This window comes from Trypanosoma theileri, assembly GCF_002087225.1.
Source record: "Trypanosoma theileri isolate Edinburgh chromosome Unknown TM35_Tth_4_V1, whole genome shotgun sequence".
Classification (NCBI taxonomy): Eukaryota; Euglenozoa; class Kinetoplastea; order Trypanosomatida; family Trypanosomatidae; genus Trypanosoma; species Trypanosoma theileri.
The window spans coordinates 957,764-969,410 of record NW_021639846.1 but is presented as its reverse complement, the minus strand read 5'-3'; the positions used below and the strand labels follow the sequence as shown (position 1 = coordinate 969,410).

General features: G+C 38.9%; 9 protein-coding genes across 9 annotated transcripts; all 9 read right to left on the bottom strand.

Annotated features, from left to right (window-relative positions):
• Window positions 1-25: 25 nt before the first annotated feature.
• Window positions 26-757, bottom strand: TM35_000045300 (putative rRNA processing protein; the record flags this gene model as incomplete). Its single annotated transcript, XM_029022724.1, has 1 exon — window positions 26-757. The coding sequence occupies one exon, from the start codon at window positions 755-757 to the stop codon at window positions 26-28; it is 732 nt and encodes a 243-aa protein (XP_028886382.1).
• A 235-nt stretch (window positions 758-992) lies between these two features.
• Window positions 993-2,414, bottom strand: TM35_000045290 (putative trypanin-related protein; the record flags this gene model as incomplete). The annotated part of the gene is made up of 1 exon (XM_029022723.1): window positions 993-2,414. One exon carries the CDS (start codon window positions 2,412-2,414, stop codon window positions 993-995), a length of 1,422 nt encoding a protein of 473 aa, XP_028886381.1.
• A 314-nt stretch (window positions 2,415-2,728) lies between these two features.
• TM35_000045280 (DTW domain-containing protein) lies at window positions 2,729-3,550 on the bottom strand (the record flags this gene model as incomplete). The annotated part of the gene is made up of 1 exon (XM_029022722.1): window positions 2,729-3,550. One exon carries the CDS (start codon window positions 3,548-3,550, stop codon window positions 2,729-2,731), a length of 822 nt encoding a protein of 273 aa, XP_028886380.1.
• A 254-nt stretch (window positions 3,551-3,804) lies between these two features.
• On the bottom strand, window positions 3,805-5,412 carry TM35_000045270 (DNA polymerase epsilon subunit B; the record flags this gene model as incomplete). The annotated part of the gene is made up of 1 exon (XM_029022721.1): window positions 3,805-5,412. One exon carries the CDS (start codon window positions 5,410-5,412, stop codon window positions 3,805-3,807), a length of 1,608 nt encoding a protein of 535 aa, XP_028886379.1.
• Window positions 5,413-5,632: 220 nt separating this feature from the next.
• TM35_000045260 (uncharacterized protein) lies at window positions 5,633-6,520 on the bottom strand (the record flags this gene model as incomplete). Its single annotated transcript, XM_029022720.1, has 1 exon — window positions 5,633-6,520. The coding sequence occupies one exon, from the start codon at window positions 6,518-6,520 to the stop codon at window positions 5,633-5,635; it is 888 nt and encodes a 295-aa protein (XP_028886378.1).
• A 431-nt stretch (window positions 6,521-6,951) lies between these two features.
• TM35_000045250 (uncharacterized protein) lies at window positions 6,952-7,578 on the bottom strand (the record flags this gene model as incomplete). The annotated part of the gene is made up of 1 exon (XM_029022719.1): window positions 6,952-7,578. The coding sequence occupies one exon, from the start codon at window positions 7,576-7,578 to the stop codon at window positions 6,952-6,954; it is 627 nt and encodes a 208-aa protein (XP_028886377.1).
• Window positions 7,579-7,867: 289 nt separating this feature from the next.
• On the bottom strand, window positions 7,868-8,497 carry TM35_000045240 (uncharacterized protein; the record flags this gene model as incomplete). Its single annotated transcript, XM_029022718.1, has 1 exon — window positions 7,868-8,497. The coding sequence occupies one exon, from the start codon at window positions 8,495-8,497 to the stop codon at window positions 7,868-7,870; it is 630 nt and encodes a 209-aa protein (XP_028886376.1).
• A 263-nt stretch (window positions 8,498-8,760) lies between these two features.
• TM35_000045230 (uncharacterized protein) lies at window positions 8,761-9,486 on the bottom strand (the record flags this gene model as incomplete). The annotated part of the gene is made up of 1 exon (XM_029022717.1): window positions 8,761-9,486. The coding sequence occupies one exon, from the start codon at window positions 9,484-9,486 to the stop codon at window positions 8,761-8,763; it is 726 nt and encodes a 241-aa protein (XP_028886375.1).
• Window positions 9,487-9,873: 387 nt separating this feature from the next.
• On the bottom strand, window positions 9,874-10,296 carry TM35_000045220 (uncharacterized protein; the record flags this gene model as incomplete). Its single annotated transcript, XM_029022716.1, has 1 exon — window positions 9,874-10,296. One exon carries the CDS (start codon window positions 10,294-10,296, stop codon window positions 9,874-9,876), a length of 423 nt encoding a protein of 140 aa, XP_028886374.1.
• Window positions 10,297-11,647: the final 1,351 nt, after the last annotated feature.

The following is an 11,647-nucleotide window of genomic DNA, read 5'->3' as shown; positions in this document are numbered from 1 at the left end:
CAGAATCTCAGATTTCTCTTTTCTTTTATTGTCTACGGCGTGCGTTCTTCCCTGGTCGCCGCTTTCCTGCACTTCTACCACCACCAGGGCGGAGGTTCTTTGCCTGTGGTGCTCTTTCCTTCCGCGCTGCACGTCCTCCTGTGTTATTATCGTTCTCATTATCATCGAGAATGTCACGCAACTCACCGTTACCCTTCCTCTTTCGGCGCCACTCAGTGATGCGCTCACCCATGTCCCTCTTGTACTTAGCCCGCTGTCGCAGCACCTCCGCCTGAACTTCCTTTCCGTACTTCTTCTGATCCTTCATCGCTCGGCGGTGGGCACGTGCCTCAATGCGTGCTTTAGAGCTCTCCATGGCCTCCGCAATGCGGTTCATCTGCACATCGCTCTTATACATCTCCGCGTAGTAATCGGCAGGGCGCTTCCACGGCACATTGGCCTCCTCCAGTAGAGATAAGCCCCTCGCCACGGAGAGTAGCGCTTGCTGGATAAAGGCCTCCTCCCTCTTTGGATCATCATCGGCGTTTAGATCGGCGGGTAACGACCTCGTGGAAGTTAACGCCATACGCTCCACCCACTGCGCTGGCTCGCTGAACTCCACCACCGCAGGACTCTCCTGGACTCCCTCATCCTTTTCTTTCGACAGTGGTTTGTTCTTGGTTTTCGTTTCATGTTGATTCACTTCGCCTTCTGAAGCTCCATTTGACGAAGCACCAGCGGGGCGTTTCTTTTTAGCCGCCACATCATACACTGGCATTGATTCCTCCTCAGACTTTAAGAGATTAAAAGCAGTATAGAATAATTTTTTTTTTTTAAGAGAAGGTAAAAGAAAAAAAAAAGACAAAATATTCTCAAAAGATAGTGGGGTAGATACACCCACTCAAATTCTTTAATGAAGTAATTCAGTCCCCTCTAGTCCAAGAAAAAAGGGGAAAAGTAATAACAATAAAAAAAAAAAGCAGTACATAAAATGCCACAAGACATTCTTTACATCACTCACTCTGCACTGTATTATCTAGTCCAGACATGCCATTGCCTCTTAAGTATGCCTCATAAGTGGAAACCAACATCTGCTGCTTTTGAGCTTGTTGAGCAAGGAGATGTTCTAGGTTTCCAATCATAATGTCTTTCTCAAGCGACAAATCACGCACCCTATGCTCAATATCACTGATACTTTCAGGATCGATATTAGCCCGTTTTAGCAACTCCGTTAGCCGGGCATCACGTCCCTCTAGTTGTGATTGGACAAGTTCTAGTTTGCCCTGAATAAGGACACGGCGAAATGTTGCTTTTTGTTGGATCGCCTGTAACATGTTGTTATATCTGTTGAGGATTATATCTCGATCTTCCTCTAGTTTTGCAAGGCGCTGGGAAAGGACTTCGTGCTCCCAAGAAAGCGTACGCAACTCTTGTTCACCTTCTCGAACTTCCGTTTTCATTGCTCGAAGCTTCTCTTTGTCAGTTAAATAGTTAACAAGATCTTGCTCCAACTCTCGTTTTTGTCTCTGTAGTTTAGCTAACGGTTCGGTAAGTTTCTTATTTCTTTGTGCAACATCCATCATAGCCCTTTCGTTATGTGCTTCAGTTCGTTTGCGAGCATAAACTTCATCCTTAAGAGTACGAATCGTCTCCAAGTTATTTGATGTAATTTCACTGTAGTACTCTTTCATCTCTCTAAAGGTACGTTCGTGTACCTCTCTTAATTCGGCAATATGGTCTTCTTGTCGTTTTTCTATTAGACCAATCTCTTCACGTCGACGTTGATCCATTTCTTCACGAAGATCTTTCGTCTTTTTTTCATACATGAGATGCATTTCTTTCATTTTTCTCTCAAAAGAAACTTGTTGCTCAGCAATTGCCTTGTCATGAGAAGCAGCAAGAGCAGAAGCCATTTCACGTTGCTCATTCTCTTGCTCTCGCAATATTAATTTAACATCTCGTATTTCGCTACCTGCGTTTCTTTCCCTTTGGCGGTACTCTTCTTCCCGTATGGCAAGTGTTCGCTCTGCTTCACCAGTCATTTCTGCAAGTTGAAGCTGATGTTCGTACATCATATGCCTTATTTTTTGTTTAAACACCTTTTTCTCAACCTCGTGACGTTCTTCAGTTTCTGCTTTCTCATGTTCACGCTCCCGGAGAAGCGTCTTGAGCTCCTCTAGTTGTTTTTTTGATATCTCCCAAAAGGCTATTATACGATCACGCTCCAGTTGAAAATAGTTGCGCATTGCCTTAGTCTTTTGTAGAGCATCTGTAGCCAGCCACAATTCTCGTCCGTCAGGTGGTGGTGGTGGTGGTGGAGCTACAGCTACATCAGTATTTGAAGGACCAGTCGATTTCTTTTTGTTCTTCGCATCACCTGTAGCCTGCTTCGCCTTTGGTCCTGCAGCAGCAGCAGGCTTTTTCTTTGGCGGCATCAGCCCTGGCTATTCAAGAGGAAAAATAAAGATAAGCAGGAGAAAGATAAGGAAAAAAAAATAAATAATAATAATGTCATAGCATCCAAATAAGATGGAAATAAAAAATAAAAAAAAGAAGGTCTGTATTTGTGATTTTTTTTTTTTTTTTTTGAGTTTCTTTGTGTGCATGTTTGCAAACATGCCATACGAACAGGAATTGGACCTGTATTACACGGAAATTATTTGTTCTCTTTCTTGGGAACCACACCCTTGAATCACTGAAGCTCCGCCACCACCACTACCACTACTACTACTGCTATCAATATCCCTCTTCATTTCGGCGGTGGTGGTGGTGGTGCTACGAGATCATCCCACGAGGAGCTGGGAAGAATGTAACTGTCAAAGTGTCTCGTCGTGTATTGTTTTGTACTATCGTGACTGTAACGCTGTTGTACTGCGATGTACTGATTTATGTAGTAAAAGAGCAGATCATCCACTTCTCCATGATAAAATGGTGGTCCTTCTCCAGAGCGCTGATTCTTGTGGGTAATAAATTCCCGCAGGAAGTAATAGATTGCTTCCACAGTTGCCAAGTAACTCGGATCATTGTTTTGAAACCGCCAGAAAAGGGATGTCTGTGATTTGATTCGTACATGTTTGAACCGGTGTACACGTTCATCACGAGCAATAGCTTTGCTTTGTTGCCATGTGCTGTCAATAAATATAACATTTTTAAAAGAATTCAAGTCTTTTATGTCGCCTAGTTCTGTACTCTGGCTACTCGGGTACAGCACGAGTGTCGACTCGGGTTCTAAATCTGCAGGCACCTCCGGGTACTCCAAAATGTGCAAATCTGGTGAAATGGTAGAAGCAGCCAGACTGGTACTTTTCCCACGCAGCTCCCCAGGATGAAGTATCACATATACGTTCAACGGCAACGAGAGAGGGGGTGGGTGACTCTCTGGATGAACAACAATAAGACAATCATAGCAGTAATACTGCCGACGCTTACCACATTTTGGGCAAGGATTACGTCCTTGTTGTTCCCTTAGACGGTAAAGTGGAACAGAGAACTGCAGGGACTCTATGAAGTTCACGATTTTATCGCGTCGCTCTTCAGTCCCTTCTTCATACGCTTGGCGTGCACGCTTCATACAAAACTACCGTTCCCCTTTTTAATTCATCAAATTTGGAGAAAGAAGAAGGAATATTTTTTTTTTATTTCGTATAATGGAAATATTTCTCTTGATGAGAGAGTTATTTCTGTTTAACGGGAAAAAAAAAACAAAGAAAAAGAATTAAAAAAAAAAAAAAACGGCACTTATGCACACTCAGCATTCTCCTTATGTGTGAATATACTTTTTATTTTATTTTTTTTTTCTTTCCTTTTTCTTTACTTCTATCGGGATTACTGCTCGACGCTGCTTAGACTGCATTCACCATCAGCAGGTGTGTACCACAGAAAGGTTGCAGCGAGAGAGAAGGAACCTGGATTAACAATACGCACCCCTTTGTATGTGCATTCCCACTGTTCTGTACTATCACAAAGGACTAACAAATGAGGAAGGGTCGGCATACAAAGAGCCCCATCCACTTTCCATAAAATGCTTTCCTTAACTTCAGGTGCTAAGTGTGCTTCATCAACAATGGTTTTAGCAACTTTTTCAAATGAGGTGACATGTCTGGCCTCTTCTGAAGAAGACCAATCGAATCCACGAGTACTTTCTTGTAAAGATCGAAAAAAATCACGGCGTGAAACTATAATTTCATGTGTGAAAAAACGCAAACGACAAGGATTTGGTGCAAAAACCACTCTTTTTAGTCGTGTCTGTAAAGTTTTTCCAAATACGCTAACAATAGGAGGCTGAGGTAGGACACCCAGTAAACCTGTAACGTCATTTGGTCCAGGAACAAGTATAACTTGTGTGTGTTGAGCTACACCTGGTGCATGTGTCGTAATGATTGTCGCAAGGGTATCCAGAAGAAGTTTGTAGCGGTCAGAGCCTTCAAAAGGTTCAGGAAGGTGAGAAACATCCTCGTAATGAAGTGGAGTTGAAGAGAAATCACCTACCATAACCAATGTAGTATCCGCTAATTCACTTTCTGTTCGATTCTGCATTTCCCTAAAGAAAATAATTAATTTTTCTATTGTAGATTGTTGGTCTAAATAGATATGCGACATCACTATAATTACAGATTGAAGAGAACTTTTTTCTTGCATAAATGCTGCTGTGAGATCTGCTGGTGAGTGTCCAAAAAGATCGTAATTAGAACCAATATCTCGTAAAGTATTTTCACGTCTTTCCGCTGGTGGTAAATCAATACTGTTAACTGTTAGACGACCATTACACCACTGCCCTTTTACTATAACTAGAAAACCATCTCCCACGATACCCAAAGGAGGTTGTATATCCTCACGTAAGAAGAGTTTAAGACATCCATATAAATCTTCCAAGTGAATTTCGTTAAGACGCCTAATAATCATTCCCAATACTGCCACATTTTCAGAAGGATCTATTCCCTCAAGAGCAATACTTGGAAGCAGGGGTGGTAAATCACCATCTAAAGACTGTTTAGTAAGATCACGACGAAATAAACCACTTCTTAGACAACGTCTCCTAGCAAACAGATACCGTTGGCGGAGTGCACCAAAACGATTACCCTCTGGATCTTTAGATGACAATACCTTCATTTCACCACTTCGTTCATCCATGTATACACGAGGTATTTCGTCCAATAAAATAGGAATAACAGAAGGGGCACCCTTTTCAGAAGTTCTTCTATCTTTAGCAGACTGTTGCGCTATAGCGGAGAGCATTTTTTCTTTGTCTATAAAACGATCAGTTAGGCATAATTTATGGAAAAGTGCAAAAAGTTCTCGGAGTGTCTCACGCCGCCTCTCATCATCTATGCCCAAACCAGCAACATAATCTGAAAGCTCTTTAAGGGCAAAAGGATGAAGCCGATACTGATGCGCTCGTGCTAATAACTGAATCTCTGCTCTGTAATCTTGCATGGGGCTTATCTGTACTAAGTAATACCAATAAAACAAATAGGGGATATATGAACCAAAAACGAATAAAAACACAAGAAAAGAAAAAAAAATAAAAATAAAACCAAATAATGTATTAAACTCAGTGAAACACAAGAGACCTCTTCCAGTATCCAAAGATAAAAGAAAAAAAAAAAAAATCGAGTATATTTTTAAAACAAAAAGCAATACTTTACATCCCTTTTCATTTTTTTTGGGATTTGCGTCCACGACGCTTTTTTCCTTTTTGTTTCATATCGATGTTATCCTTTCCTGTCAGTTCGATATTTTGAAGCAGAAGCGAATCAGCATCGTAAACTACATCCCGACTGTAGGGTAAGGGTTCTGCCATTTTTGTCCATCGCAAAGGAATTACAGGGAAAGAACCATATGGACTATTAAAGTACTTGGCAGCAGCTTCAAAAATTTGTTTAACAAAACTACTCGCCCATAAATGCCATCCAGCCTCAAAAAAGAGAGATTTAAAAGCATCAATATCAAAGACAACACCATCTGTGTCTTCGTAAAAACTCAAAACACCTTCTAACTGTTGTTTTCTCAAATCTGCACTATTTTTTTGCTCCTTTGTAAGACGCTGCTGCTGCTGCTGCTCATAAGCCTTTAATACAGCAGAACGATCAACTTCACTAGTGAGAGGACTACAAGGGAGGGACTTATAGCAATGAGTAAGGAAATTTGAGGAGGTGCCCTCATCGGTTAATCCCATATAAAGAGCCTTGCAAACGCGGAGACAATCAATTTCAGCAGAAGGTTCAACTCGAAATAGTTGAAAAAGTCTAATCTTAAGATATTCACTAGAAATACCTATTGACAACAAATACTCATAAAAACGACTTTCTGATAACTTGTAATCCTCCATTGGACGTGCAAAGCGACGCATTCCATTCCAAATCCCTTCCATACATGTCTCCTTCCATTCATCCTCCAATTCTAATTGCCGCAAAACACGAGGCTCAAGTGTGAGTCGTCGTCTTTCTTCGTAACTCATGTCCCACGGTTCTGGTCCCTTTTGACTTACATTTTTTAGAAAAGCACGAATCCCTTCATCCCACGTACCCAGAGTGGAAATCATCCCTCTAACGCTAGAAAAATAAAACCAAAAACAATTAAAGAAAAAAAAGAAAGAAAGAAAGAAAAAGAAAAAAAAACGAAAGAAAGATATTCGGACTTCTGAGGAAATCAAAAGCAAATCAAACAAAGGAAAAAGAAAAAAAAAATGTATATAAATAAATACCAACAGAAGCTAAAATTACCACATTACGTGTATATATAAAGTATATAGGATAGAGAAATTCAGCAAAAATAAACCTCAGTAAAAAAAAAAAAAACGGAAAGCCAACCCAAATTCCCGCAAAAAAAAAAAAAAAAAAAAAATGTACATTTTTTTTATTTTTTTTTTTTAAAGAAAATGTATCAAGCAAAGCAAAAAACATGTATCAGTTACGTTTACGTCTCAAGAGTTTAATGCAAGAAGGAATAGCAGAATACGCCGAAGAGAGCTTTTTATTTGTGTGCGGAACGGTATGTAGTACGAAAGTCACGCGTTTCCGGTGATAATACCCCCTTTTTTTTGGGAGATAAAATGCGTGGAAGAATTTTCTTGTATGTATAGTCGGTTTTCATTGTACTTTTTCCTTTGAAAGTAAATCCTTTAGGAGATGGAGTTCTTGATGATGCAGCTTCCATTTCAATTTTTTTCTTCGAGAAGGAACTTTTGTATTCCGAAGAAACCTTCAATTTATACGGGTCTGGCAAAGTTCTGGGGGGTTTTACTGGAATCACATAAACCGCCTTATTACAACGAAGGGCACTCATCAATGGAAGGTTCATCTCTTTATAGGTTGTTGTGTTTGTTTCAAGACGAAAATCCGCTGGTTTTTTCTTATTTATTGACGGCGACTTATGGAGGATAAGAGGAGGGGAATTTTTTGGTCTGATATAATCATTTTCGTACGTTGTCAAATTATCTTTCAATCTGTTAGAGCGCAAGAGACACTCCACCTGAGTTCCTTGTGTATTCAAATTTACAAAGGTGACTGTGTCATTTTTACCACGTAAAGGCCATTTGTAGGTGTCTTGTACTGTAGTTTTTTCAAAGAAGGGTCGAATAGGAAATCTTTTCACTATCATTCGTGGGTGTCGTTTAATTATTTCATTACTCCCTTCAACTAACATACTCACCCTTTATTTTTCGGAAATTTAATACAGATCAAGAATAAAGAATTATTTTTTAAAAAAATCTTAGATAAAGGAAAAGAAGAAAAAAAAAAGAATAAAAGTTTTCATTTTTCTTTATGGAATTCTTTTATTCATTTATTGTTCTTGTTCTTTTTTTTTTTTTAGGGGGGGGGGGAATGTAACCAAAGTAAATTTACAAATCTTTAATAATCTCTATTCCCAGATAATAAAAAAAATAAAATCACGCAAATTTTTTCGATAGTTTTTGCAACTTTTGAAGTTCTGTTGTTAAAGCTACATTTTCTTTCTTCACTAAAGAAAGTTCCTGACGAACTTTAATTAGTTCATCAACTAACGCCTGATTGCGTTCGTGTACAACATCAGCTCTCGCCCGTTCACGTGAAAGCTCCAATTCATAGTTTACTAATCCTTTTTTCATGTTATCACTGAATTCTTCATATTGTTTGACAACCCTTAACTTCCCTTTTCTAAGTTCTGCTTCCTCTTCAAGTTGAGTTTTCAAAGTTTTCTGCAAATCTTTTGCACGCTCTTGGTTGGCATCTGCTCGTAATGTCTCTTCGTGCAAATTACGAAGCAAAACATTATTAAGCAAATAAGTTCCTTTGGCATCCTGTTGAATAGAAAAACAATATGCTCCAAGAACTAGTGTTATACACCAAGCAGCTATCATACTCCCTTTTGCCGCTGGAGCTAGCCACCATACCTTTATCCTATTTAAAGGAGAAGACACGTCTCTCCAAGGGGTGGAATCACCAGGAGCTTGACGATGTGTACCTTCATGAAAGGTCGCCTGTGCATACCTATGGGCATCAGGAAGCACATTTAAGCGAAAAGGAATTGTCAAACGCATATTTGAGAGGAAGAGTGTATGGCCGTCCTGCAGATTTAAAAAAAAAAAAATAAGAAAAAAAAAACAACGACAAAAGACCACTATAAATCTCAAGATAATTCCTCATACTACTAATCGCATTTTCAAATATATATATATATATATATATATATTAATTCATAAGTCAAGAAAAATTATCACATCAAAGCTAATCTGTACCAAAAAAAAAAAAAGAAAAAAAAACTTTTTTTTTACTCCATAGTAAAACTGAGAGGATCGAAAGCCTATTTTTTACTTTGTCTCATCAAACCATTAAGGAATCCCAACACACCTGAACCTTTCCCATTAATTCCGAAAGATGTGCAAAGTCCGCGAAACCCGTCAGGGGTTTGAAGAGCTGTAGTTAAATAGGATGCTGCTGCAGAAACCTGTGGATTTCTTACTTGTTCCACAATGTCCGAAGTAGGATCAGTTCCTTCTGGCAGAAACTGATGGAGTCTGTACATAAAAAAAGCTGGATCCTCGCGTAATGCCTCAAGAAGTTTTGTTGACCCTAAAATATCTACCAAGCTCACATCTCTCTCCCTTTCTACACCCATATTCCGCAGAATAACCTGGAAGAAATCTTCAAGCTCAGCTCGAGAACGTCCAGTTACCTGTCGACTCTCAGCAAGTAATTCCTGTATTGTAGAAAAATACTCTGCATCATTATCTGTAGATTTTTCTTGCAGCCAAAAAAATACAGGAGACTTATCATTACCAAAATCAAACAGTAAGACTCTTCCAGTAGTACATTTTTCTACCCTACTGAATTTCACTTGCCCACTTGGAAGCTTGTATTCTTCTTCATCTTTTCCAGATACCCATGTCATTTTCGCCTCCCCATTTGAATCTTTCGAAAAAGTCAGGATTCCTCTACGTTTGTCTGGTTCAACCTTGCCATCCTTAAGAACCATTTTTCCCGCACGAAACTGGATGACACATTCGTCTCTTGATTCTTTTACAGGCATTTTATTCCTTACAAAAAGAAAGTAAAAAAGAAAAAAGAAAAGAAGTAAATTAAAATTTTAAAAACAATATACGAAAGAAGAACAAAAGAAAAAACTAAATAACAAGAGCTTCAAAAAAAAAAAGAAAAAAAAATTTCTACATCGAGTAATTTACTAGAGAGGTAACAAAAAATCTTTGGTTCTCTTTTTTTTTTAAGAGAAGAGAAAGGAAAATAAGAAAGGACTATCTTCTACAGCAATTCAAACATTACGACGTTACCTCACTTGCTACTTTGTTTTTTTTTCTATCACTTCCGCACCCGACTCGCCCCCTCCCCCATTCTAACTCCCGCCCACTAATCCCATCCCATTCAAAAAGAAAAAAAAACTCACTACAGCTTATTAATTCTAGTAAGAAGCCTGTTTAACGTAACCTAGCTTGAGCTCAAATGGAAGCCAATCAAGCGGAGTGGGGTCACGATAAGTCATCGGACCAAGAGGGCTAGCTATTTGAACATTTCGGATACGCGCCCAGCCAGGAATTGGCGTAAGACAGCGGTCCCGAACATCTTCATACGAAATATGTTCCGTCATAATCACCATATCACGGTATTGCTGATATGATCCTATAACACCAATGGCAAGACAGATCAAACAAATTGAATAACCGCAACTGATCAATGGATACTTTCTAGCTTTAAAGAGAAAGCCCCATTTTTCTTGCGATCCAGCTGCAGTTGATACATAGCCATACTCTGTTTTTATGTTTCCTAATTGAAGTCTTGTTGCCTTCGATAATGTTGGCGCTAGATAAATGTTTGTAAACCGCATTATAATGACAGAACTAAACCCCACCAACAGTTTCTGCTTCTCCTCACTAGCACTTGGGTAACAAAAAATTAAAAAAAAAAGAAATAAAATGTGACACGCATAATGATCCTCGCAATAGAATCATGGCAAAACAGAAATAAAAACATATTAATATTAGAATGCTAAGTAAAAGAATAAAAAAAACATTAAAGTACTATCCTAGGATATACATGGGTGTCAAAAAGTAAAATCATCACCAAATAATACAAAAAGCAGTAATGCTTTCAAACTCTCTTTCCCCACCTCGAAAAAAAAAAAACAGAAAACAAATGGGGTTTCACGCTGCTTATAAACTCCTGTAGTTGTTTTTTGGTAATTTATTAATAACTTTACCAATATCAGAAAACCCCAGCAGAGTAAAAAAAAAAAAAAAAAAAACTTGGAAAAATATTCCTTTGGGAAATTTATCAAGAAATTACTTTAAAAAGACACCTTTCACCCTCTGCCAGCCCAGCTCCTCATATTCCTTCGATGAGGATCCAATATCCATATATATATTGAAGATGCACCAATAAAAAAGAGAACTTGAAAAAAAAAGGTCAATGCTTGGCAAGGAAAAAAAAAAAAGAAATTCGATACCTCTTTTCCCACCCCAACATCATAAATAAATAAATAAACAAACAAATAAACAAACAAATAAACAAATAAATAAATAAATATGTATATTTTTTGTCCTATTTGTTTATGTATTTATGTATTTATTTATTTGTTTATTTATGTATTTATTTATTTATTTATTTAACAAAATAAAGAAATAATTAAGTAACCAAAATAACATAACAAATCAAATAGTTGCAGCTTACGATAGAGCAGAAGTTCAAAACACAAATCAAAAGACTACGTCGTATTATTTAAAAAAAAAAAGGGGGCACAAACAAATCCAAGACACAGAAAAAAAGAAAAAAAACCCTATAAAAGCCAGACACCCGGCCAGCAAAACGCAGCGAAACGACGTCGGGAAACCCAGAGAACAAACCACGCCACCCCCCAGGGTGACACCCCACGGACGCCGAACGCCGACACAAAAAAAAAAAAAAAAAACACGCCACGACCGCGGGAACCATACCATTCCCATCACCTTCGCGGTCCAGCGAAACACTCCGACCGGGACAGCCAACCCGAAGGACACCAAACCACAAAAAAAAAAAAGAATTTCCCCCATTCCTTTCTCCCGGAAGTTGCCCCCCGGGGTGGCGGACAGGGCGGCGTTCGGTCGGGAAAGGAGCGCCTCCCTTTTTCCTCGTTTTGTGCTCCTTCTTTTCCTCCCGCGCTGTTTTTCTGCGTCGTCCCCCCGGGGGCTTTCCCGGCGCCA